At 38.2% G+C, this 26553-nt stretch overlaps 1 protein-coding gene across 2 annotated transcripts in view; it reads left to right on the forward strand.

Moving 5' to 3' along the window:
- ARHGEF26 (Rho guanine nucleotide exchange factor 26) overlaps positions 1-26553 on the forward strand; it is a 139264-nt gene that overhangs the window by 59735 nt on the left and 52976 nt on the right. For both annotated transcript variants that reach the window (XM_003826445.7, XM_003826447.5), the window contains exons 7-9: positions 10119-10271; positions 13720-13849; positions 17078-17152. In XM_003826445.7, the coding sequence (XP_003826493.2) occupies positions 10119-10271; positions 13720-13849; positions 17078-17152 (358 nt within the window). The remainder of the gene's footprint in view (positions 1-10118; positions 10272-13719; positions 13850-17077; positions 17153-26553) is intronic.

Below are 26553 nucleotides of genomic sequence, written 5' to 3' on the forward strand. Positions count from 1 at the left end.
CCTGCTAACATTTCCCAAAGAGGTGATGTGCATGGTACATGATTAGCCTTGCTAGTGCTACAGTATGTACAGTGTGGCAATCTGTGAAATGGACTTTGTCTGGAAGTGTATTCACTTACAGATACTATGGAGTTTACTCATGAGGTAACAGATCCCATCTCACCAATATCGAAGGAAAATGAAAACTTAAAGATTGGGAAAAAGAGAGGGTGGAAAGTCTGGTCTTTCGTGTTGAGGAGGTGATTTGGAAACCTAATAAGCACACTTTCCCTCTTTTCATTGTTTTATTCTCACTATCTTTGATTTACAAGACCTTTTCTTCCTGGCATGCTTCCTTTTTCTCTTGGTTGCCAGTGGTCTTTCTTGGGCTGATTACTGTCTGTAGCAGGACTGAAGGTTGGCCCTGTCTTCTCCACTCGTTTGTTTTGTTTCAATAGATGAATAAATGGAAATTTTTCATTTCCAAATCTACTTAAAATCAGGGCAAGGACTTATTTACCCCATACTTCTTATTCTTCTGATGCTTTGCTAATCCATGCTAATAATATTTAAAAAGAAAGTATTTTAAAGCCTTTGATTAAAGTTGAAGGGGAGGGTTTTGTGAAAGGGGTAAACTGGAATCAGCTGCTTCATATGAGCTGGAGCAGGATTGGAAAATATCAGAAAGGAAGTGAAATCCTATTTCCCTCACATAGACAAGCATCATTTTCCTTAGGATATTATGGCTTAGGAAATTGACCTCTAGAGTTTTTCAAAATTCTGTGCCCTGGTTCCATTTTTTTGTGTGTTTGTTTGTTTTGTTTTAATGAAACTGATGGAAGCCACAGAAAGCATTTCTTTTTTTTTTGGAAGACAGCTTTCGGGGGGCATATTTAATAAAGAAAGCGTGAGATACAAGGATTTGGGGCTCACTTTAAATGTTATTTTTACCATTGGCTGAATTTGGATTTGAATTATCATGGGTGCTCCCTGAAAAAGAATTGGAAATAGTGCCCAAAGAGAAATGTGTTCTTTCCTGTACTGATGTTTATCCCAGAATGACCAGTCCACAATAGGAAAGGGGGCTTTGGCATGCAAAAGCTTTTTCGTTTTACTTGACTTCATTCCAGTATTCTGTAAATTCATTCTTGGTGCAGTTTCCAAGCAGCAACTAAGAATCCACATTCTCCCAGTTTGTTTATAATTTATTATTTATACCCCAACTGCATCCATAAAAGGCTCAAGGAAACTTACAATAAAATACATGTACTCAATGAGACTGTTTAAGTGGGAAACAAAACAAGGCAAACAAGGCAGGGTTGAAGAGAGCAAGCATGCCTAGCCACTTCTGTAAGAGGTACTATGAGTGAGGATTAAACAGCAATTCCCTTCTGAGCAGCCAAAATGAAAAGGTCACATAATTGGTTTTATAGCAATCGTATCCTAAAAGCAAATGTTCCTTAGAAGTTAGAAACCTTTCCTAAGGTTGAGTTTTCAAGAATTTTTGCCAGGCCATGGATTAGCAAAACTGTTCTTGAAGATACAAGCCTGGCATGGAGGCTGCTGTGTAAGGAGTATAAACTTCCACACGTTATATTTGCCAACCTGATTCTGACAGCTGGGAAAGCTGGCCTCTCAGCAGAGCTCACCCCCATCAGAAGTGATAATTAATGTGGTTATTAAATCATGCCTGGTAGACACTTGCTTTGTATTTTTTCTCATTGTTCTCCTTGGAAGAATGCACTTTAATAGTGGGGCAAGGAAGAATAATAGGTACCTAGTATTGATTCATTCAGCACATCTGTTGAGTGTTTACTCTTTGTTAGGCGCTGGAGATCCCGGGGTGAACAGGAATACTTGTCTGTGTCTTCATGGTCATATATAAAATTAGGGGTCAGTTTTCATTAGATGGAAATTAATAGTTATATCCACATTTAAAAAATGTAATTATAAATTGAAAAGCTCTCTGTAATAACCCAGAGCATCTCAGGCCCAAGCATTCACAGACCGTTTTCTCTTCTAAGGATGTTATGATAAGAGTGTTGGCATATGTTTTCTGTCATTCATTATCCCTATTTCTGAGGAGTGTTATCCTCATTTCTGGGACAAATTAAAATATGGGTGAATGCATTTGAGTAGCACTGAAACAAAAGAATCAAGCGTGCAGGTTACCATGGGAACAAGTTCCCTTTTCTCCACTTTATTTCTGTGAGGCAAGTTCAGATGATAAATACTTTAAATGGTCGTTTTTAGGCAAAAACTCAGTCTTAATAGTATTAGAATTTCAAGGTCTTTTTTATACTGTTTTCCTATATTTGTATGGTCTTGTATATATTCCTTCTAGCAAATACATTATCAATAAGAGGAAGGGCTAAGTAAGTTGGAGCCTTAACTGATATGGAAGAGTTGAGGGACACTTGGTTTTGTAGTCTCTCTTTGCCTCTCCCTCCCCTGGCCCCCAGTACGCCTCTCCTTCTTTGGGATTTGCCGGGTGCCTTGAACTGAAGGTGTCTGTGCAGAGCTGGATTTAAATCTAAGCAGGCTCTGTGTTGTGTGGTATTAAGGCTAAGAAAACCCTTTGATTCAAAGACCAGAAAATACCCTTAGCTTGTGTCTTTTACCTCAGTCTCTGCCATATATCCAGGCTGATCTCAAAGGTTTAACAGGATGATAAGAATTGTTTAACAAAAATTATCCTAGAGATTTTAAGGACCAAACAGTAGCGATCAGAATGGGAATGAGAACTACCAGAGCATTTTTGTTTAGAACTCTTTTTTCCCCTCATATCCCAAACCACTTTTAATTTCTTATCCTCTTATTATCAATCCAGAGATAAAATTTCAGAAGAAAAGGCTAAAATAGAATGTGAGAAGACATATAGTCTGCTGAAAAGGAAGTCTCTTGAGACCTTTACCAGATCAGGATGTTGGTAGGATATTTTCTGATTGAGAAGCAACTGTCCTATATTTGTGTCGAATCAACACATTTCCTATCACTGTTAGTCTCTGGTGAAGGATTCATCGATGAGCTTCATCTTCCTCAGCATTGATTTTGATGTATTGTTAATGGCTGCCTGGAGTGCAAACTCTGCATGTAGGCAGAGTGCCAGACAGTTACTGATGCCTGCCATGGGTTAGTGGCGGTGCGCTTGCTATGCTTTTATTCTCCCTGATCCAGTATGTCAAAAGAAACTGACTTCAACCTTCAGTGTCAATGTGACCACCAAAAAAATTCCAAATAAAGCAGCCCCAAATCTTACTTACCGGCAGCAGAATATAAATTCATTTTGGTAGAGTACAGAATGTTCTGTATTAGGAAAGTATTTCCAGCAGCACATACTTTGCTGCCACTTATCTGGAATCTTTCTTTGTTTAGGGAAGATATTTTATTATATAACAGCAACTTAGACATGTGAAACCTGCCTGGTATGTTACAAGTCTCCAGCCTAAGTGAATATGACCTTCTCTGGTAGGATACTGCAGCCATTTAGATTGACAGCTCATTTAAGTGGGGGAGACGTCCAAGAATGATTTCAGTTTGCTTTAGGCAGATGGATATTAATGAAGAAAAAGTACCTTGAAAGGATGCCATTCTGAGGAGGGCACAGGACAGCGGCATTGATTATAACCAGAGCTCCTTTTTTTCTGTGTTTCCAGAGCTAGAGTGCTGAGTGCTGCGCTGCTTAGTCTCTCTGGCATCCTTCTGAATTGGATAGGGGAGGGGCTGGTCTGGCAGGTTTTTCAGAAAATGCAGCTGGCATTGAAGAAACTCCGATTGGACTGGGTCTCTCTTTAGTAATCCTAATTGAAGAATTGTAAAGACTTGTGCTGGGAGTTTGTGTCTTCATTGGTGGCCCTTCCTGTACCTAGCACAGTTCTGGGAAGCCAACTTGTGGTCAATTAAATATATGTTGACTTATCAGTGATAAAAGCAAGGTAGAGACCGACCCAATTTGTGGGTATTACTTTCTTAGTAAAATAATAATAGAACAAAATTCTTTTACATGTTTCACCTTTATCATTTTCTATTTAAAAGAATAAATTTCATTTGTTTATGTATTCACTGATCGAATATTTGACTGTCTCCTATATTCCAGGTACTATGGCCAAGTCTGGGTGGGTGGGTGGTTGGGTGTGTGTGTGTGTGTGTATATACACACACAATATATATATACACACACACTATATATATATTATATATATTATATATATAATATATATAATATATATTATATAGATATTATATATAATATATATTATATAGATAATATATATAATATATATTATATAGATATTATATATAATATATATTATATAGATATTATATATAATATATATTATATAGATATTATATATAATATATATTATATATAATATATAATATATATATAATATATAATATCTATATATTATATCTATTATATATAATCTATATTATATATATTATATCTATAATATATATAATCTATATTATATATATTATAGATATAAAATATATAATATATATATTATAGATATAATATATCTATAATATATATATATATATAGTAGTGAACACAACAGACATGGCCCCATCCTCTAAACCTTGCTGAGAGAGACAAAAGTAAACAAAAATTATAAAAGAATTAATTGCCATCATAGTAGGTACACTGAAGAAAATACATGGGGATTTATGAAGTCATAGAACAAGAGAACTTAGCCTATCCCAGCAGGTTCAGGGAAAGCTTCCTGGAATAGATGAAATTTAATCTGATGCATGAAGGATGAGTGGGATTCATGAGGCAAAAAGGGGAGCGAGAATAGGAGGGCCAAAATGAATAACCCCCAGAGGGCTTCACAGGGCACCTGTAAACCAATAGATGATCACACTGGGTCATCCAGGACCAGAGCACATTGCTGGCTGTGATTCTCCTGATTATCTTTCTTGGAGGCTGAACCTGATATGGTTGCTGACCCTTCTGTTGTCTGCACATTTTGTCATGGCGTGGATCTTACTGCGAACATCTGCACTATGTTGATTTGTGTAATTTATTTGCTGAGACCATTCAACATTAATCTTGGAACATGATCTTTTTCTTTTCAGTTCCAGCTGCTACTCTTCTTGCTGGATGTCTTAGTTGAGGGTTGGCCAGTAGTAACAGGTGGGCAAAATCAGCTCACCGCTGAGAGCTGAGGCAGCAGGTGTTTTGGTTCAAGCACAGGGTCTGGCTCTGGTTTCAAATGAAGTTGTGACTTAAGCACTCTTTGCCTTGGTTTTCTTATCTATAAAATGGGTATAATGACCATCTCATAAAGCAGGCTCGCTGTTGGTTTTGTTTTTTCCTCAAAAATGTAGTGCCACATTTAAGATCATAACATAATAAAGCAACCACAAAAGACCTAAAAAAAATCCCTGCAGTTTTAAAAAATGTTAGAAGAAAGGTTACTAGACCATAAGCAGGCTCCACATCAGGCTCTTTTTTCAAACATGGGTTTTAGCTGAATCATCTTGAACCTCCTGGGAGGTGGACCTTATATGTTTGGTAGGACCATTATCTGCACAGCTGAGGAGCTCACCTTGGCAGACTGCAATCATTTAAAGCACTCATTTGAAGTATGGGTGTGATTTTGCTTGTGATGGTGAGTTAACAGCCAAACAGGGCTAACTTGTGTTTCTGGTTAGGAGGGAATGTTTCTAGGCAGCTTTTCCTGGTCCACAGAAGGTTTCTCTTTAGTGGTGAGATTGGAAATGCTTTACAGGGAAAAAAAAGATAAAGGTTGTGTAACATGATTGGTTATAAAACATGAACATCTTGGTAATACTACAAAGAGGAAATAAATGGAAGTAGTATCCCCGAAAAAAATTCATAGAACTTAAATACGTATTTCCATTAAAAAGTTGTCCTCCTCGTAAGCCAAATTATTTCATTCAAGTTTCATCCAGGGAACCAGAATACTTTTACTTTTGCTTCAGATTTGATTTGATTCACCGGCATTCTTGGTTCCTGAAATCATACCTCATTTTTTAGAAATACTTTCTTGATCTTTTTGTAGCTAACTCACTTAGTAAAGTATGCAAATTTTCCAAAATAACTAATAGATCATTTAACATAGAAAGCTTTAAATTATGTCTTAATTATGTCAATGTAAAAATAAAAGATGGGTGGTTTGGTTTATATTGAAGTAAGTAGCATAAACAGAAATTTAATTAGTACCTTATTTTTAATATCGTACTTTGGCAAACCTTTCACAGTGATAAATGAAATTTTCCTTTTTGTTGGGAAAAGCCAAGTTACTGTTGTTTTTGGTTATATAGTTGCATTCCTTCAGGCTGGTAACAGTGTAAGCTAAAGACAAATTGTAAGAGATACTTGCCTCAAGATATTTATATCCTAGAATTATATGATAACGGCCTTATGGTTTCTTCTTTTTTCAATTTTCTTTCTTTCTTTCTTTCTTTTTTTTTTTTTTTGAGACGGAGTCTCGCTCTGTCGCCCAGGCTAGAGTGCAGTGGCGCAATCTTGGCTCACTGCAAGCTTCACCTCCTGGGTTCACGCCATTCTCCTGCCGCAGCCTCCCGAGTAGCTGGGACTACAGGCGTCTGCCACCACCCCCGGCTAATTTTTTGTATTTTAAGTAGAGATGGGGTTTCACTGTGTTAGCCAGGATGGTCTCGATCTCCTGACCTTGTGATCCACCTACCTTGGCCTCCCAAAGTGCTGGGATTACAGGCGTGAGCCGCCGTGCCCGGCCTTTCAATTTTCTTTAAGCAATTTTCTTTACATTTGCATTACAAAACAGTTGGAGTTAAATGACAAATATTTCACATTTATATGAAAACAGCTAGAAATCAAATAGTCTTAACTATATAGTACCTAGAATTCCAGTTCCTCTGAATTTTCACAGATGTGTATTTTTAGCTGTCCATTAGACATCTCCAAGGCAAAATTAAATGGAGCTCTTCCTGCTGCTTCTCCCTGTTCCTAAATCTCTGTCTTCATTAATGGTTTAAGAACCCACTTTATTGACCGGGTGGAAACCTTGACCAGAAATCTCAGCATCTTCCTTGACTTCCCATCTAATGCGTTTCTTGAGTCTATTAATTTTATCTCCAGATTGTTACCCTATGCTGGGTCCTCTTGATTTCCCACTACCAGGCTTTATTGTCAGCTTGCCCAGATTAGCCACCTAACCGGCCTGCTTGCCATCTGTTCCTCCCTACTAGTAATCCATCCTTGCTCTGCTCCAGTTTTCTCGGATTGAGTGATTTATTGGCTTCCACACCTCCAGTGGTTTCTTATTGTCTACAGATTAATCGTAAACTTCCCAGCATGCAGTATAACCTCTGCAATCAAGCTCAAGCCTGCTCTGCAGTCTTCTTTCTGTGCCCTTGTTCCTCCTGGAGTGGAGTCTGTACCTCAGCTCCACTGAACTTCCCAGTTTCCCCAACCAGACCCATGTTGCTTCCACTTCCCGTTGTACTTTGCTCCCCTGCTCCCGTCATGTCATCCTTCGCACTGATAATCCAGCTTACACGTGTCCTTACCTGTGTTTACCACGAGAGTGGTCATTCTGCCCTCTGTTGTTTTCTTTGTAGGCCTCTTTGTTTTTTTACTCACCATACTTCTGACACCAAATGTGTGAATTTTTTTTTTTATACCAACCGACTCTCTAACCCTTGAGACACCAATTGTGTGTCCTACAGTTCCGTTCCTACAATTTAAGTTCCTACATTAACCAACCTGAGTTTGCATCACACTCCACAGGTTTAAGGTTTCAGCCCACAAAACTGCCCTCATTTAAGACGGCAGATGCAAGTATTGGGTCCCCAGGTTACCCACACTTCTCTTCTACTTGGCTACAAAGTTGTGGGGGGATTTCCACAATCCACCCCTATTTCAGGCCCTGATGATTTGCTAAAATGGCTCACAGAACTCAGGAAGGTACTCTACAATTTCTGCTTTATTATATAGGGTACGACTCAAGAACAGCCAAATACAAGGATTGTTATAGGGCAAGGCTGGAGGGGGTGCAGGTACTGCAGACCACCTAGTCCCTCTCAGGGCCTGCTACTCTCCCAGCACCTCAAGGTGTTCATCGACCCTCCCTAACCCCATCAGTTAAGGGTTATTGTGGAGGCTCCATTACATAGGCACTATTGATTAAATCATTGTTCCTTGGCAATTGAACTCTTCTCTTCTTATGACTGGAGATAGGCAGGCATGGCTGAAAGTTCCAGCTCTGCAATCATGCCTTGGTCTTTCCGGCATGCGAGAGCCATGCTGAAGCTATCTAAGGGTCCCCAGCTACCAGTCATCTCACTGGCACACAAAAGACACTCCTGTCACTCTGGAGATTCCAGGTATTTCAAGGAGCTGTGTTCCAAGGACCAGGGATGAAGACCAAATACTTATTATTACCACACCTGTGTTATAGATCCTGTATTGTAATTGGCTGCATGCCTCCCATCAACCGTTCCACTGTGAGTGTTGGGAGGGAAAGGATCGTTTCTTACTAAATTTTGTTTAATGAACTAACCTCTCCTTGGCATATAATTCAGCTTCTTCTGTTTTGGTTCAGGTATTATGCTACCGTTTCTCTACACACACTTAGACACACACACACACACACACACACACACACCCCCCTATACACATACTATTGTACAGTCAGTGTGGTTAAAATTCCACTGATAGGAATATACCCCAGAGACTTGAAAACAGACACAAGAATAGATATTCGTATGCAGATGTTCATAGCAGCATTACTCCAGGTAGCCAAAAACTAGAAACTACTCAAGTCTCCATCAGCAGATGAATGGATAAACAATTGCTATCTATATGACATATATAATGATATATATCATATGTGTGTGTATTATAGATATATACACTTGTATGTGTATATCTATTTAGGTGACCCTAAATTGCTATCTATTTATACACTAAATCTGGTAACCCTGGCCGGGTGCAGTGGCTCACGCCTGTAATCCCAACACTTCAGGAAGCCAAGGTGGGTAGATCAGTTGAGGTAAGGAGTTAGAGACCAGCCTGGCCAATATGGTGAAACCCCGTCTCTACTAAAAAACATAAAAATTAGCCAGGCATGGTGGCACATGCCTGTAATCCCAGCTACTCAGGAGGCTGAGGCAGGAGAATCACTTGATCCCGGGAGGCAGAAGTTGCAGTGAGGTGAGATAATGCCAGTGCACTCCAGCCTGGGTGACAGAGTGAGGCCCTTTCTCAGAAGAAAGAAAGAAAGAGGGAAAGGGAGGGAGGGATTTAAATATCATGTATATTATCAGATTTAAAATAATGTGATTGTTTTTATTTTGAGAAAAAAACATATAGTGTTAGATTTATTTCAGACTTTTTTTTTTTTTTTTTTTTTGAGACGGAGTCTCTGTTGCCAGGCTGGAGTCCAGTGGCGTGATCTCGGCTCACTGCAACCTCCGCCTCCTGGGTTCAAGCGATTCTCTTGCCTCAGCCTCCTGAGTAGCTGGGACTACAGCTGCGTGCCACCACACCTGTCTAATTTTTGTATTTTTAGGAGAGACGGCGTTTCACCATGTTGGCCAGGATGGTCTCGATCCCTTCAACTCATAATCCACCTGCTTCGGCCTCCCAGAGTGCTGGGATTACACATGTGAGCCACCACAACTCCTGGCCTCAGACTTATTTTTTAAGCATTTATTTAGGTGTTTTGCTCATGTATTTTTCCATACAATAAAATATATAAGCATCCACTCCCCTTCCCATAAAGAATTCTTGAAAAATAATGAAATATGTTTAGTCTAAAGTACCTGAAGGCAGAGCAAATCAATGTTTGAAGCCAAACACTTGAAGCAATAACTTGATTTTTTTTTTTTTTTTTTTTGGTTTTGTCTTGTCTTGAACTCCTGGCCTCAAGTGATCTTCCTGCCTCAGCCTCCCAAAGTGCTGAGATTATAGGCGTGAGCCACAATGCTCATCCTCAAGGAGGTGTTAATATGATAGATTTAAACTTAGATAAAATTTTTATAGATTTTAAAAATATTTTTTAGTTGGTACTGTGTACTGTTGAATTTTCAAACCCCGTGTAATAACATTACATGAGGCTAATCTGTTATCTGTTAGAGTGTATGAAAGAAGTGTAAATTTTTTTTTCCCTTTGGTTTTTCAGGTTCTTTATAGAGTTGGAAGCAAGACATCAGAATAATATCTTCATAGATGACATAAGTGACATTGTGGAAAAACACACAGCATCCACATTTGACCCATATGTGAAATACTGCACAAATGAAGTCTACCAACAACGAACACTACAAAAATTGTTGTAAGCAATGTCGAATGCTACAGTTTTAATCGTCTAACCTAGTTTTAATTAGGCTACATTGACTGAAATTAATTGATCTTTTGAATTGTATTTAGAAATGCCTCCTGATAGGCTATTTCCCAGAGGAGAAATGTTTAAGAGCATTACTTTTAGGGTGAGGGTGTTTAAGTAGAAAAATCTAGTGTGTAGAGAATTTTCTCTCTTATGAAATTATAGCTTGTTATTGATGTCCTTGTTTAGTGCTTCGTTGTTTTTAATTGTTGCAGGAAACAGAGGTGGTCCTCACTCTAAACCCGCAGTTTTCTAAGCTTTTTACTGGCAATTAAGTGGTTTTCCTGAGGCTTAGAGGGGATTCTTGAGTAGATTGAGCTAGAAGCTAAGATTCAGAGTTTTCTCTGTTATTCTGATCTCCCTCCATTCAATTGACAACGATAATAAATTGTTCATAAAAATTGCTGATTATTTCCCCCCCCTTGGGTAGTTAGAGTTGAAGAGAGGAGGGAAGTTCTGAAGGAAAGCAGTAGAAAAAAATAATGTTCTTAAAGATTTCAGTTATGCAGCAAAAGAGTCAAGCATTAGATTTCCTGCCACATCTTTTCTTTTTGTCCTTTTTAGGTTACTGAGAGTTTTGATGTGATGCATATGCCATCTGTGTCCTTAAAAGAGTCACCAATTGTTCAGTAATGCCTATATGTATTTTAAAGGGTCCTGTTTATCACAAGTAGCTGTTTTACAGCACAGTTGTGCACTGCTGTAAACCCAGTTTGGGAGCTTAATGGCTGTTATCATTCTCACCCCCTCCTGTGAGTTGTGGCATTTATGACCACGGCATGGAGCTTCGGTCAACTTCTGTGCAATATGTGAGACCCCTATGGAGGAGTAGGGGTTGAGGATGACTAACTTATGGCTGCTTGGAGAAATAGTCAAAGCCTCTAAGCTGATGAGAAGGGCTGATGATGGCCCCCTTTTTCCTCCACATCTTCATGACATTTTCATATAGCCAGGGTGGAAAACACACAGCTGCTAACCCCAATGAGATTTTTAGTATAAAGCAGGGTTTGTTCGCACAATTGACATTTTGGACTGGATAAGTCTTTGTGGTGGGCTGTCCTATGCATTTTAAGATGCTTAAGGGCATCCCTGGCTTCCATCTGCTAGATGCCAAAAATCTCCCCAGACATTGCAGAAGGTCCCCTGAGGGTAAAACCACACCCATCACTTCCTCACTCCACCACGCCCTGGTGGGAACCGCTGCTATAGGAACAGAGGTTCTCTGTAACTGTTAGAGAATGCAAGTTCATGTCTGAAAACAAAGCCTTGAATTAGAGATAAATTTGGGTTTCATTTTGTTTTGCAGGATTTAAAAAATGTCACTAGGTACTGCTATACATCATGTGACTCTTAAAGGTTTTATCTAAATTAGCTTAATGATAACATCATCAGCACTTTCACGTGGCAATTAGTAGTGTTTTCAGGGGATTTGTTGCAGTTGATGTGATTTTTTTTTTTTTTTTTTTGAGATGGAGTCTCACTCTGTCACCCAGGCTGGAGTGCAGTGGCGCAATCTTGGGTCACTGCAACTTCTGCATCCCAGGTTCAAGCGATTCTCCTGCCTCAGCCTCCCGTGTAGCTGGGACTACAAGTGCATGCCACCACACCCAGCTAATTTTTTGTATTTTTAGTAGAGACTGGGTTTCACCGTGTTAGCCAGGATGGTCTTGATCTCCTGACCTCGTGATCCACCTGTCTCTGCCTCCCAAAGTGCTGGGATTACACGCGTAAGCCACTGCGCCCAGCCCGCAGTTTATGTGAATTTAAGGTTAGAACAGTGGCTTTCAATTCTAGCTGCATGTTAGAAATGCCTTGGGGCCTGAAAATGAGCAAATGTACACTGTCCAGAATCCATCCCAGACTATTTAATCAGAACCTTTGGAAGGTGAGGGAGGGGACTGGGACCTGAGTTATTTAAATATACAACTAATTTAGAGGTTTTTTTTTTTTTTTTTAACTTTCTAAAAATCTTGTCAAAGCTATCAGTAAAAGGAAACTTAAAACTTCTCAATTAGAGAAAATGGAAATGAATTGTTTCTGTATAATTTCTTTTCATTTGCTATTCTGGCATTCTCCCCCTCCCTGCTTTTAGTAGCAGCCTTGAACAAGATTATTTAATTTTCAAAATAACATTTTTTTTTAAAAAAAATGACTGCTATTGTCACTATCCTGCTTCCTTCTCCCTTCATGGGAGTACAATATCCATCTACCTCCTACCCTCCTTGCCTTGGAAAGTGGCAGTGGAACTCTACAGAGCTCCTCATGGGATGAAGTGAGGTAACAGAGTGAGAAATGGGGGAACAAGAGTGTCAGATTTAACATTAGAAAACTTGGGTTTGAGGCCGGGCACAGTGGCTCACGCCTGTAATCCCACCACTTTGGGAGGCCGAGGCAGGTGGATTACTTGAGGCCAGGAGTTCGAGACTACCCTGGCCAACATGATGAAACCTTTTCTCTACTAAAGATACAAAAATTAGCTGGGCGTCATGGCACACACCTGTAATCCCAGTTACTTGTGAGGCTGAGGCATAGAATTGCTTGAACCTGGGAGGCAGAGGCTGCAGTGAGCCGAGATTGTGCCATTGCACTCCGGCCTGGGTGATAGAGCAAGACTCCATCTCAAACAAACAAACAAACAAACAAACCTGGGTTTGACTTCTGTCTTTGGCAGTTACTAAGTCATATTTACTTGGTGAGGTAGGGACCTTTCTGCATTCCATTTTCTTACTGGAATCCCTATCTGGCCTTCCTTAAAAGTTACGTAGGTGGTTCCACATGAAAGAATGTATGTCACGGTATCTCGCTAAGTTTCATTAAAATGTTATAGCAGCATTAATACTTCTCTTGCATTAACAGGAGAAAAAGAGGAATATTTTGACTGATGTGATGAAAAGGTTTTCTGTCTCAGAAAGAGGATCTTTGTGGCCTAAAGCCTCTGAAGTCCAGTCTAACTGTTAATTTCTTATGCCATTGTCTAGGGCTGGAGAAGTGGCTTAAAACATATTATTTATGATCTTATTAATGATATATGTTTATAGATGATTGGATATAAAAGACCTAGTCTGTATACTGATTTATGACCCATATATTCACCATTATGATACCACAGCTTCTTCATTTGCTTACCTTCCACTTGTATAAATTTCTAGCTCCTACATGTTTTGCCTTATTGTTAATACTGTTATGTGAAATCCACATCTTATTATATTCAGCCTTGAATATGGCAGACAAGCCATTCGTATTTGCCAGTGTAATTATGTGCTTATGATATTTTCATACAGTTTAAAATAGTTGATGCTATATGGATTTATCACAGTATTTTGTAATACATTTTTACTTGCTGCTTAATTTGAGGAGGAAATATTTTGAAGTTTCTCTTTTCTTTGTTTTCCCTCAGAGCTACCAATCCATCCTTTAAGGAAGTATTGTCAAGGATTGAGTCCCATGAAGACTGTAGGAACTTACCCATGATCTCTTTTCTCATTCTCCCCATGCAGAGGGTGACCCGCCTTCCCCTGCTGATGGATGTAAGACATGACGGTGGCTTTTTCCTCTGTGGATAGCTGTGCTTCTCTAAATCTGATGTAGAAAATTATTATTATTCCACTTAAATTGATGCATATTTAAAGGTCTAAAAATCCCCCAATTAAGTGAGAAGGTGTTGTTTGTTCAGAAAGTCTCACCATTATCTGATATCTCTGGAAATTATCTTTCATTTAGGCTTCTATGGTCATTCTGAAGAAATTGGATCTCATCACCCACTTACTCAGCATTTTTTGAAATAGGAAGAGTTGTGGCTTCTTTATGTCAGGAGGCCTGGATTCCAATTCTAGCTAAGCCATTAGGCATGTGACCTTGAGCAACTCAGTCTCTCTGGGCCTAAGATTCCTCAGACTGATCACTGAGATCCCTTCATCTATAATATTCCAAGGTGCCCTGGGGCTTCCATTTCATACAGGAATGAGAGTCTCTTCAGCATGACAAGGCATAGTACTGCCTGTATTATGCATTGTGCGAAGTGAGTGAGGAAAGCCCAGCTTCCTTCTTGTGTTAGGCAGCATTCATGAAGAAAGCAAGTGTTTGACTTTGAATCACGGTAAGACATGACTGGGAAAAGTGAGTAGAGTCTGCCTAGTAGTACGTGCAGCTGGAAAGACAGGTAGGCTATGGGCAGGAGAGCCTGCCACTGGCTGCACTGGAGCTGCTGCGGCAGCAAAAGAGAAAAGTGGGGTGGCTCGACACAGGTGCCATTCTAGCAGTGGACCACAGAGTGTCTTTTTGATCTAATTAGAAAATATTTTCTTACGATCCTACTTTAAAATTGGATCATAATGTTGATATAAGGTCAACTTTTTACATACCTGATTTTGACTAATCAAAACAAAGTAAAATATATATTAAAAATTATGATTAAGGTTACAAAGTAAATTTCACATTCTGTATCCCATTGTAAATTCTAAAATATATTCTTTAAAAATGCTGAAATTTTGAAATGTGTAAAAGCATGGGATCATGAGCATTTAGCTGACTGCTGCAGTTTTGGAGACGTTTTGTCAGGTATTTCAGGATTCATAGCACCTTGTGCTCCTCAAGTTTACTTCGATCTACTGCCTTTACACCTTCTCCACCCATCACCTGTAATTCAGGAACTTCCCCCCTGTGTACATATTGGGAAGCTTGCAGTTTTGAACATTTCACTTTCTGATTTTTTTTTGAGATCAGTATTTATCATGTTTAAAGATAGAATGTGGCTAAGTTATCAAAATCGAATTTTTGCTTAAGAAGGAAACTTTGGTCCATATAAGGAAGTATTATTTCAAACATGACTATTTTTTTAAGCAAGAAGTGAATGCCTTGTAAATACAACATTTCTTGTAATATTAGACTTTTGAATTTTCAGGGTTTTCTTCTTCTGAAAATGCATTTTATTCCTCTTTGAGAATTGAAATAAAAGAACAAAAATAAATAAAATGCATTTTAAACATGTTTTCCAGATTTTACATATGCTGTGATGGCCAAGCCTTTTATATCCTCTTTAAATTTGAGAAAATTACTTGTATGGAATGGGACTCTAAAATCTAACACATTATGTTACACAGTGTTGGAGATTCATGCCATGATTGCTCAGTAGGCTTTAAACTTTTTTTAAGCCACAGACCCCCCCTTAAGATTCTGAGTAAAGCTATAGCTTTTCTTCCCAGAGAATATGTGTATGCACAAAATGTTACATAAAATATCAATATATGGAATCCAGCTAAGGATGCCTGCTCTCAGGGACATAAACCAGTATTTTTCATGCTGCTTTCATACCCATTAGTGGGCCATAAAACTGATTTTTGAATTATGAGCATATGTACGTTGCTCATAAAGTGGTTAAATATTGTTTCATAAAATCCTGGTTCATTTATGTGTGCATGTGTGCTGGTTGCAGTGTAAAAGTATTTCTTACAGTGAGTCATAGTCAAAAAATATAAGAACCTCCACAGATGGTGCACTCTGTGTCTCTCACATAGCAGATAGTTAAAAATCTTGATGCCTGACTTTCAGATGTCTTGGCTTGGTGCTTCTGTACATTTAAGGGACCAGTGACTTGCTAGTAGCCAACTACTTTCTACCTCTGCCTGATGCCTGTTGCTCTAATCTGTTTCTCATGTGTGGAAATCTGGCCATTTAGGCAGAATGTAAATGTATTTAAAATAGTGTCTCTTCAATTTTACCTCATTTGGAAATTCAGTTAAGCTTGTTAATTAAAATAAACACTTTCAGTAATTAAAGTGGTTCCCTGGGCTTTGAATGTGTGTGTATAGCTTTAAAGTTATATGTAATTAAATTTACCGTGAATTGACCCTGTTTGACCTGATTTTCCTATCACAAATGAAATTTCTCAGTATAAATATATCAACAGAAAACCTAGCAGGCTTTTTTTCCTTTGCTGGTTTTTTTGGGTTTTTTTTTTTTTTTTTGACTGTTTTTTCTTTGAGATGCTGTCACCCAGGAGTGCAGTGGTACGATCTCGGCTCACTGCAACCTCCACCTCCCAGGCTCAAGTGACCCTCCCACCTTAGCCTCCTGAGTAGCTGGGACCACAGGTGCACACCACCATGCCTGGCTAATTTTCTTTTAGTATTTTTGTAGAGACGGGGTTTTTCCATGTTGCCCTGGCTCCTGGACTCAAGTATTCTGCCTGCCTTGGCTTTCCAAAGTGCTGGGATTACAGACATGAGCCACTGTGCCTGGCTGTTCTTTTTATTCAAAATGTATCATCTATAAATATAATTGCCTCTAATAATAATGATTATAATGGTGATAATTAAAGTAACTCTTATTTATTGAGGGCATACCGTATGCCAGGCACTAATAAAGAACTTTACATAAATTATCATTAACACTTCTAACAACCTTGTGATGTAGCCGGCATCACCCCAGTTTTACAGATGAGGAAAGAGAGGCTTATAAAGATAGAGTTAGTGACTTGCTCAAGATTTGATAACTAGTAAGGGCAGACCTGGGATTTGAAACCAGGGTTACCCACCTCTGAATTCTATCTTTCTTAACCATTCCCTGGATGGACTTGCATCCTGTGTTTAAAGATTATTTCCTGGTTTTTAAATTGGGTTTTAATATTATCCTCATACTCATCCGTAATATCGTGTTTGGCATTGTTTGCTATGAGTAAAAGGATATGGCTGGACATTGGTTTTATTTTACTTAATAAAATAGATCAATAAATTTTGTTCACTTTTATTTCATTACAGACTATCTGTCAAAAAACACCTAAGGACTCTCCGAAGTATGAAGTCTGCAAAAGAGCCTTGAAGGAAGTTAGCAAGGTAACTGTTGGGTGACAGTTTGTTTGTAAGACAGGAAACCATTCAGTTAGCTCAGACACAAAGTGTGTCTTGGCTTGATGCTGAAAACTGGTAGAGTCTCACAGCCATTTGTACAGCGTTCTTTAGGTAGTTGCAAAACAAAATCATATTTGCTATACTCAAGTGAAGTTGGTATTTTTACTGTTTCAGACAGTTTTGTTTTAAGAGCCTACAGATACCTCATTTTCTTTTGGTGGCTGAATAGCTGTTTATTCATTTCTCGTTCAGTAAATGTTTATTGAGTATCAACCACTGTGCCAAGAATGATGCCAGTTCTTGGAAATGCAGTGATGAGTGAGACACGTGTAGTCACTGTGCTCGTGGAATGTGCAGTGGAAAGAGGAGGGCAGACATTAAATAGAGTTACAATGAAGGGTGGTGGGTGATGTGATAGGGAAGTCCACAGTGGTGTCTAAGCTGAGACCTAACACAGGAGTGGCTGTGAGCCCAGGATTGGGGGAAGAGAGTGTCTCAGGTATGTGTAGAGGTCCAAAGGCAAGAAAATATTGGAGATTTTGAAGAACTGGAATGTTCTCCGTGTGGCTAGGATGCAATCTGAGAGACAGCACTAGGGAACCAGCTGTGTGGGGCCTTGTTATACATGTTAGGCTGTTGGGGGCCTGATCTTAAGATGATGTAGAGGCTAAATTCATGTATTATGAAGATGATAGTGGTGATGGGGCCAGTTCTGAGGCCGGTGATAGTTGATTAGGCAAGGGATGGCAGTGGCCCCTATTGACATGATGGTAAGGTGGTGAGAAGTCTACCTGTATACTGGGGAGGCAGACTTGGAAACTGATTGGGTGAGCACATTTCAGGACAGAAGTCAAGGAATATTGTCTGTGGCTTGGGCAGCAAGGTAGATGCTCTTCCTTCATCTATGATAGAAACATAGGGAGAGTGGATAAGTTCCATTTGGGTTGTGTTGTCATTGAGATTCCTATAGAACATCCAAGTTGGCTAAATAAACAAATCAGAAGCTCAGAGAGGAGACCTGAACTGGAGACATGGAATTGGGAATCATCAGCATATGGACAATAGTTGAAGCTGTGAGAGTGGATGAGGTTACTTAGGGAGACTATGGAATGAGAAGGGCAGTGAGCCTGAGGAATGACCATGAGGAATGCTAGCATTCATAGTCTTATTAGGGAAAATGAGCCAGTGGAGAAAACTAAAAAGAACAAAACAAAGTAAAACATACCAGGGAAGAAGAAGGAAAACCGTAATAGCTTGGCAAATGGCAGTTAATTTGGTGGTTAACTCTGTTGAATGCTCCTGAAAGATAAAGTGGGATAATGATTGAAGTTATCCTTAGGTTTATCATCAGTAGGTTGTATACTGGGGTTGGGGGGCGGGGATAGGGAACCTGAGCTGAGTGTATTGAGAAATGAGAGGGAGGTGTGAATATGCAGCCAGCCAGCAGTGGTAGCTAACTGTCTAAATTCAGGGAGTAGAAAGAGAAAGAGCTGTAGCTGAAAGGGAAGTGAGAGAGGGTCTTCATTAGTGTATTTGTTTAAAGATTAGAAAAATGTAGGTAGGGTTAGCTACTGATAGAAATATCTAGCTGAGAGGAAGCAATAGAAGGTGTAGGTGTCACTGAGGATACTGTATGAGGTTGGCACAGAGGAGCAAAGATAATGGTAGCATCAGAAGCTTCCTAAATGTCTCCAGTTACATAGCCCTATATGAATTGGGTATGGCTTTGTACCACTTTACTATGAAGTACTGTTTCTTTTAGTCAATTTACATCGAGTCACCATTTTACTTACCCTCTTCCTTGCCAATAATATTTACAAAATCATGGGTTTTATTAGTTGTTTATTTTTCTAACATTTTTGTAGTAAAAGTAAGTGTATCTGTGAGCCACTTAAATTCATCTCTTCATCCCATCAGTGGTCTGCACACCTATTTTGGGAACAGTAAGTAAAGAAAGCCTGACAAGTGAGAAGTTACCTAAGGTACTATTGCCAGTGGTGCTTCCTCCAAGACCTCAAGTCCTGTGCTGCTTTCCTAGAGGAGGAATTGGGGAGGGAAATGGGGGAAGGTTTTTAGGAGAAACTACTAGAGAAGTTCTAGTCTTGGACATAAATGGGATTTTGACAAATTTTGCCTGGTTGTTACTAAGAAATTGAAAAAAAAATGAATTTGCACAGAGAAAAAAATAGGAAGGTACTAGTAGTTGGTTGTTGAATTAAACCTGGAATGTTACTTAATTTTTTTCAAGAATTTTACATCTCAGTTACAGTAGATTACTACATTCCTTCAGGCATCTCTTGTTCACTTGATTTCATACTGATACTTTCAGGAAAGACTGGCAAAAATGTAATAGACCAGTGAGTTGCTTTACCTTGATACTATAAGTATACAAAAGGCTATCATGTGAAGAGATGTCATTCCAGTGACTTGCTTTCTCTGAAGGGCATCATTCCTTTCTCTCTATTGAGCATGAATCATGAATATTAGAAATATTCTTTCAGTCTCCCAGTGTTACAGGGTAACTGAAATCGTTGATATAGTCAGCTCAATAATTAATCTTCTTTTTTATTTGTAAAGGTTACTGATGAGGTTTTATAGATTCTGGGAAAACAATATGAATATTTTCAGCAGAAAGAGTATGCATAGAGAGCATTTATGGTTTAGAATGATGAAAATGTAGAAATACACTTGTTTGCTTTATCAGAGAAATTGGGAGTTCCCAATATTTTATTTCAGAGAGTTAAATTTGGTATGTTGAGGCCCAAGGTTTAGAACCAGATGCTGCCTTAATCTCTTGGGTAAGTCTCTCTAGGTAGTTACTCATTCTTGGAAAAAAAGAGTCATACCTTTTTGGTAGTTAAAATAATGCAGTTTATTTGCAAGATGCGAATAATACTTCGCTGAAATTGCTCATGCATGTTGCTTTAAAGACTGTGACAATTTCTTTAATTTAGGGCCTTGGAAAGACTTACTGACCTAATCAAACAACTCAAAAACAAGAACAACATTTCTATAAAATGAAAAATGTGCTTACCTCCTGATTTTCTGTTAACATGCTGGGGGGAGAAATTCTAGGGAATCTGATAATTTCCATAGGAATCTGGTAATTCAGCTCATCTAGAGTGATGTGTACCATGTAAGGAATAGTGATCAAGAGATGGTCTTATGCCAGATGAATCTTCCCTGTTATTTCCTTCTGTTTACTCTCCCATGGAAAGAGAATGTCTGCTTTAACTCTGACCTCATCAAAATTCTGTTTAGAGTTGGAGATAGTGTTACATTATGAGCCTTTCTCCCAGAGGCAAAATAGTCAAGCTCTATTTAATCTTTTCCTATAACGTATTGCTTCAGCCATTTACAAAGAAGTACATGTGTATGACAAATGGCCAACAAACGTGAAAAAATGCTCAGCATCACTAACTATAAAGGCAAATTAAAACCACAATGAGGTACCACCTTACTCCTGCAAAAATGGCCATGATTCAAAAATAAAAAATAGTAGATGTTGGCATGGATGTGGTGGAAAGGAAACACTTTTACCCTGATGGTGGGAATGTAAACTAGTACAACCAATATGGAAAACAGTATGGAGATTCCTTAAAGAACTAAAAGTAGAGCTACCATTCAATCCAGCAATCCCACTACTGGGTATCTACCCAAAGGAAAAGAAGTCATTATGTGAAAAAGACACTTGCACACTCATGTTTATAGCAGCACAATTTGCAGTTGCAAAAATATGGAACTAATCCAAATGTCCATCAACCAATGAATGGGTAAAGGAAATGTGGCATATATACACAATGGAATACTACTCAGTTGTAAAAAGAAACAAAATAATGGCATTTGCAGCAACTTGGATGGAGTTGGAGACCGTTATTCTAAGTGAAGTAATTCAGGAATGGAAAACCAAACATCATGTGTTCTGACTTATAAGTGGGAGCTAAGCTATGAGGATGCAAAGGCATAAGAATGATATTATGGACTTTGGGGACTTGGGGAGAAGGGGGAAAAGGGCTTGGGATAAAAAGAGTACACATTGGGCACAGTGTACACTGCTCAGGTGATGGGTACACCAAAATCTCCTAAATCACCACTAAAGAACTTCTCCATGGAATCAAAAACTACCTGCTCCCTGAAAAGTATTGAAATAAATTTTTTTATAGATAAGTAGATATAAAAGTATTTTTATTATTTTATTAATTTTGTGGGTACATAGTAGGTACATATATATATGAGGTACATGAGATGTTTTGATATAGGCATGCAGTGTGAAATAAGCACATCATGGAGAATGGGGTATCCATCCCCTCAAGCATTTATCCTTTGAGTTAAAAATAATTCAGTTAAACTCTTTATTTTAAAATGTAGGGGGTTATTATTGACTGTAGTCACCCTGTTGTGCTATCACATAGATCATATAGTAGGTCTTATTCATTCTATTTTTTTTTTGTACCCATTAACCATCCCCACCTCCTCCCCAGCCCCCGACTACCCTTCCTAGCCTCTGGTAAGCATCATTCTACTCTCTATGTCCATGAGTTCATTTTTAAAAAAAATTTTTAAATCCCACAAATGAGAACATGTAATGTTTGTCTTTCTGTGCTGGCTTATTTCATTTAACATAATGACCTCCAGTTCCAGCCGTGTTGTTGCAAATGACTAGATATCATTCTTTTTCATGGCTGCATGATATTCCATTGTGTGTATGTACTACATTTTCTTCATTCTTTCATCTACTGATGGACATTTAGGTTGCTTCCAGATCTTAGCTATTGTAAACAGTGCTGCAGCCAACATAGAAGGGCAGATATCTCTTTGATATACTACTTTCCTTTATTTTGGGTATATACCCAGCAGTAGGATTTCTGAATCATATGGTAATCAATTTTGAGTTTTTTAAGGAACCTCCAAACTGTTATCCATAGTGGTTGTACTCATTTACATGCCCACCATCAGTGTATGAGGGTTCTCTTTTTTCCACATCCTTGCCAGCATTTGTTATTGCCTGTCTTTTGGATATAAACCATTTTAACTGGAATAAGATGATATCTCATTGTAGTTTTGATTTGCATCTCGCTAATGATCAGTGATGTTGACCTTTTCATATGCCTGTTTGCCATTTGTATGTCTTTTGAGAAATGTCTATTCAAATCTTTGCCCATTTTTGATTGGATTATTAGATTTTTTTTCTATAGAGTTATTTGAGCTCCTTATGTATTCTGGTTATTAATCCCTTGTCAGATGGCTAGCTTGCACATATTTTCCTTCTATTCTGGGGGTTGTCTCTTCCCTTTGTTGACTCTATACTTTGCTCTGCAGAAGCCTTTTAACTTGTTGTGATCCCATTTGTCCATTTTTGCTTTGGCTGCCTGTGGTTGTAGGGTATTTTTCAAGGAATTTTTGCCCAGACCAATGTGCTAGAGATTCTCCCCAATATTTTCTTGTAGTACTTTTATAGTTTGAGGTCTTAGATTTAAGTATTTACTCCATTTTGATTTGATTTTTGTATATGGTAAGAGATAGGGGTATAGTTTTATTCTTCTGCATATAGATATTCAGTTTTCTCAGCACCATTTATTAAAGAGACTGTCTTTTCCTCAGTGTATGTTTTTGGCACTTTTGTCATAAATGAGTTCACTGTAGGTGTGTGGATTTGTTTCTAAGTTCTTTTTTCTGCTCCACTGGCCTATGTGTCTGTTTTTATGCCAGTACCATGCTGTCTTGGTTATTATTGCTCTGTAATATAATTTGAAGTCAGGTAAAGTCATTCTTCCAATTTTGTTCTTTTTGGTTAGGACAGCTTTGGCTATTCTGGGTCTTTTGTGGTTTCATATACATTTTAGGATTTTTTATATTTTTGTAAAGAATGTCATTGGTATTTTGTTAGGATTTACATTGAATCTGTAGATTTCTTCGGGTAGTATGGACATTTTAATAATTTTAATTTAATAATTTAATTTAATAATTTTAATAATACTGATTCTTCCAATCCATGAACATGGAATATTTCTGAATTTTTTGGTGTCTTCTTCAATTTCTTTTATCAGTGTTTCATAGTTTTTATTATAGAGATCTTTCACTTCTTTGGTTAATTCCTAAGTACTTAATTTTATATGTGGCTATTGTAAATGAGATTACTTTTTAATTTCTTTTTCACATTGTTCACTGTTGGCATATAGAAATGCTACTGATTTTTGTATGTTGATTTTGTATCCTGAAACTTTACTGAATTTGTTTATTAGTTCTGATAGTTTTTATTTTGTGGAGATCAAATATAAGATTTTTTTTTATTATACTTTAAGTTTTAGGGTACATGTGCACAAGGTGCAGGTTTGTTACGTATGTATATAAATGTGCCATGTTAGTGTGCTGCACCCATTAACTCTTCATTTAACATTAGGTTTATCTCCTAATGCTATCCCTGCCCCCTCCCCCGACCCCACCACAGGCCCCAGTGTGTGATGTTCCCCTTCATGTGTCCATGTGTTCTCATTGTTCAATTCCCACCTAAGAGTGAGAACATGAAGTGTTTGGTTTTTTGTCCTTGAGATAGTTTGCTGAGAATGATGGTTTCCAGCTTCATCCATGTCCCTGCAAAGGACATGAAATCATCATTTTTTATGGCTGCATGGTATTCCACGGTATATATGTGCCACATTTTCTTAATTCAGTCTATCATTGTTGGACATTTGGGTTGGTTCCAAGTCTTTGCTATTGTGAATAGTGCCACAATAAACATACGTGCGCATGTGTCTTTATAGCAGGATGTTTTATAATCCTTTGGGTATATACCCAGTAATGGGATGGCTGGGTCAAATGAAATTTCTAGTTCTAGATCCCTGAGGAATCGCCACACTGACTTCCACAATGGTTGAACTAGTTTACAGTCCTGCCAACAGTGTAAAAATGTTCCTATTTCTCCACATCCTCTCTAGCACCTGTTGTTTCCTGACTTTTTAATGATCGCCATTCTAACTGGTGTGAGACGGTATCTCATTGTGGTTTTGATTTGCATTTCTCTGATAGCCAGTGATGATGAGCATTTTTTCATGTGTCTGTTGGCTGCATTAATGTCTTCTTTTGAGAAGTGTCTGTTCATATCCTTCGCCCACTTGTTGATGGGGTCGTTTGTTTTTTTCTTGTAAATTTGTTTGAGTTCATTGTAGATTCTGGATATTAGCCCTTTGTCGGATGAGTAGGTTGCGAAAATTTTCTCCCATTTTGTAGGTTGCCTGTTCACTCTGATGGTAGTTTCTTTTGCTGTGCAGAAGCTCTTTAGTTTAATTAGATCCCATTTGTCAGTTTTGGCTTTTGTTGCCATTTATTTTGGTGTTTTAGACATGAAGTCCTTGCCCATGCCTATGTCCTGAATGGTATTGCCTAGGTTTTCTTCTAGAGTTTTTATGGTTTTAGGTCTAACATTTAAGTCTTTAATCCATCTTGAATTAATTTTTGTATAAGGTGTAAGGAAGGGATCCAGTTTCAGCTTTCTACATATGGCTAGCCAGTTTTCCCAGCACCATTTATTAAATAGGGATTCCTTTCCCTATTTCTTGTTTTTGTCAAGTTTGTCAAAGATCAGATAGTTGTAGATATGCGGCATTATTTCTGAGGGCTCTGTTCTGTTCCGTTGGTCTATGTCTCTGTTTTGGTACCAGTACCATGCTGTTTTGGTTACTGTAGCCTTGTAGTATAGTTTGAAGTCAGGTAGCGTGATGCCTCCAGCTTTGTTCTTTTGGCTTAGGATTGACTTGGCAATGCAGGCTCTTTTTTGGTTCCATATGAACTTTAAAGTTGTTTTTTCCAGTTCTGTGAAGAAAGTCATTGGTAGCTTGATGGGGATGGCGTTGAATCTATAAATTACCTTGGGCAGTATGGCCATTTTCACGATATTGATTCTTCCTACCCATGAGCATGGAATGTTCTTCCATTTGTTTGTATCCTCTTTTATTTCGTTGAGCAGTGGTTTGTAGTTCTCCTTGAAGAGGTCCTTCATGTCCCTTGTAAGTTGGATTCCTAGGTATTTTATTCTCTTTGAAGCAATTGTGAATGGGAGTTCACTCATGCTTTGGTTCTCTGTTATTGGTGTATAAGAATGCTTGTGATTTTTGCACATTGATTTTGTATCCTGAGACTTCGATGAAGTTGCCTATCAGCTTAAGGAGATTTTGGGCTGAGACGATGGAGTTTTCTAGATATACAATCATGTCATCTGCAAACAGGGACAATTTGACTTCCTCTTTTCCTAATTGAATACCCTTTATTTCCTTCTCCAGCCTGATTGCCCTGGCCAGAACTTCCAGCACTATATTGAATAGGAGTGGTGAGAGAGGGCATCCCTGTCTTGTGCCAGTTTTCAAAAGGAATGCTTCCAGTTTTTGCCCATTCAGTATGATATTGGCTATGGGTTTGTCATGGATAGCTCTTATTATTTAGAGATACGTCCCATTGATACCTAATTTATTGAGAGTTTTTAGCATGAAGGGTTGTTGAATTTTGTCAAAGGCCTTTTCTCCATCTGTTGAGAAATCATATGGTTTTTGTCTTTGGTTCTGTTTATATGCTGGATTACATTTATTGATTTGCATATATTGAACCAGCCCTGCATCCCAGGGATGAAGCCCACTTGATCATGGTGGATAAGCTTTTTGATGTGCTGCTGGATTCGGGTTACCAGTATTTTATTGAGATCTTATCATCTGCAAACAGGATAATTTGATTTCTTCCTTCCAAATTTGGATGGCGTTTATATCATTCTCTTGTTTGATTGTACTAGCTAGGACTTCCAGTACTGTGTCAAATAATGGTGGTGAAAGTGGATATCCTTGTTATGTTCCAGATATTAGAGGAAAGGTTTTCAGTTTTCTTCATTCAGTTGATACTAGCTATGGGTCTGTCATATGATTTTTTATCATGTTGGGGTATGTTCCTTCTATACCCAGTTTTTGAGGGTTTTTATCACGAAGGGATGTTGAATTTTATCAAATGCTTTTTCTGCACAATTGAAATGATCATTTTTTTTTGTCCTTCATTTGGTTGATATAATGTATTACACTGATTGGTTTGCCTATGTTGAACCATCCTTGCATCCCAGGGATAAATCCCACTTGGCCATGATAATCTCTCTTTTTTTTTTTTTTTTTGATAATCTTTCTAATGTGTTGTTGAATTCAATTTGCTAGTATTTTTTTGAGGATTTTTGCATTAATATTAATCATAGATTTTGTCCTGTACTTTTCTTTTTTGATGTGTCTTTGTCTGGTTTTGGTATCACGGAAATATTGGCCTTGTAGAATTAGTTTGGAAGTATTCCCTCCTCCTCTATTTCCTGGAATAGGTGGGGCAGGGTTGGTATTAGTTCTTTAAATGTTTGGTAGAATTCAGCA

This window comes from Pan paniscus, chromosome 2 (assembly GCF_029289425.2).
Source record: "Pan paniscus chromosome 2, NHGRI_mPanPan1-v2.0_pri, whole genome shotgun sequence".
In the NCBI taxonomy this organism is placed as follows: domain Eukaryota; kingdom Metazoa; phylum Chordata; class Mammalia; order Primates; family Hominidae; genus Pan; species Pan paniscus.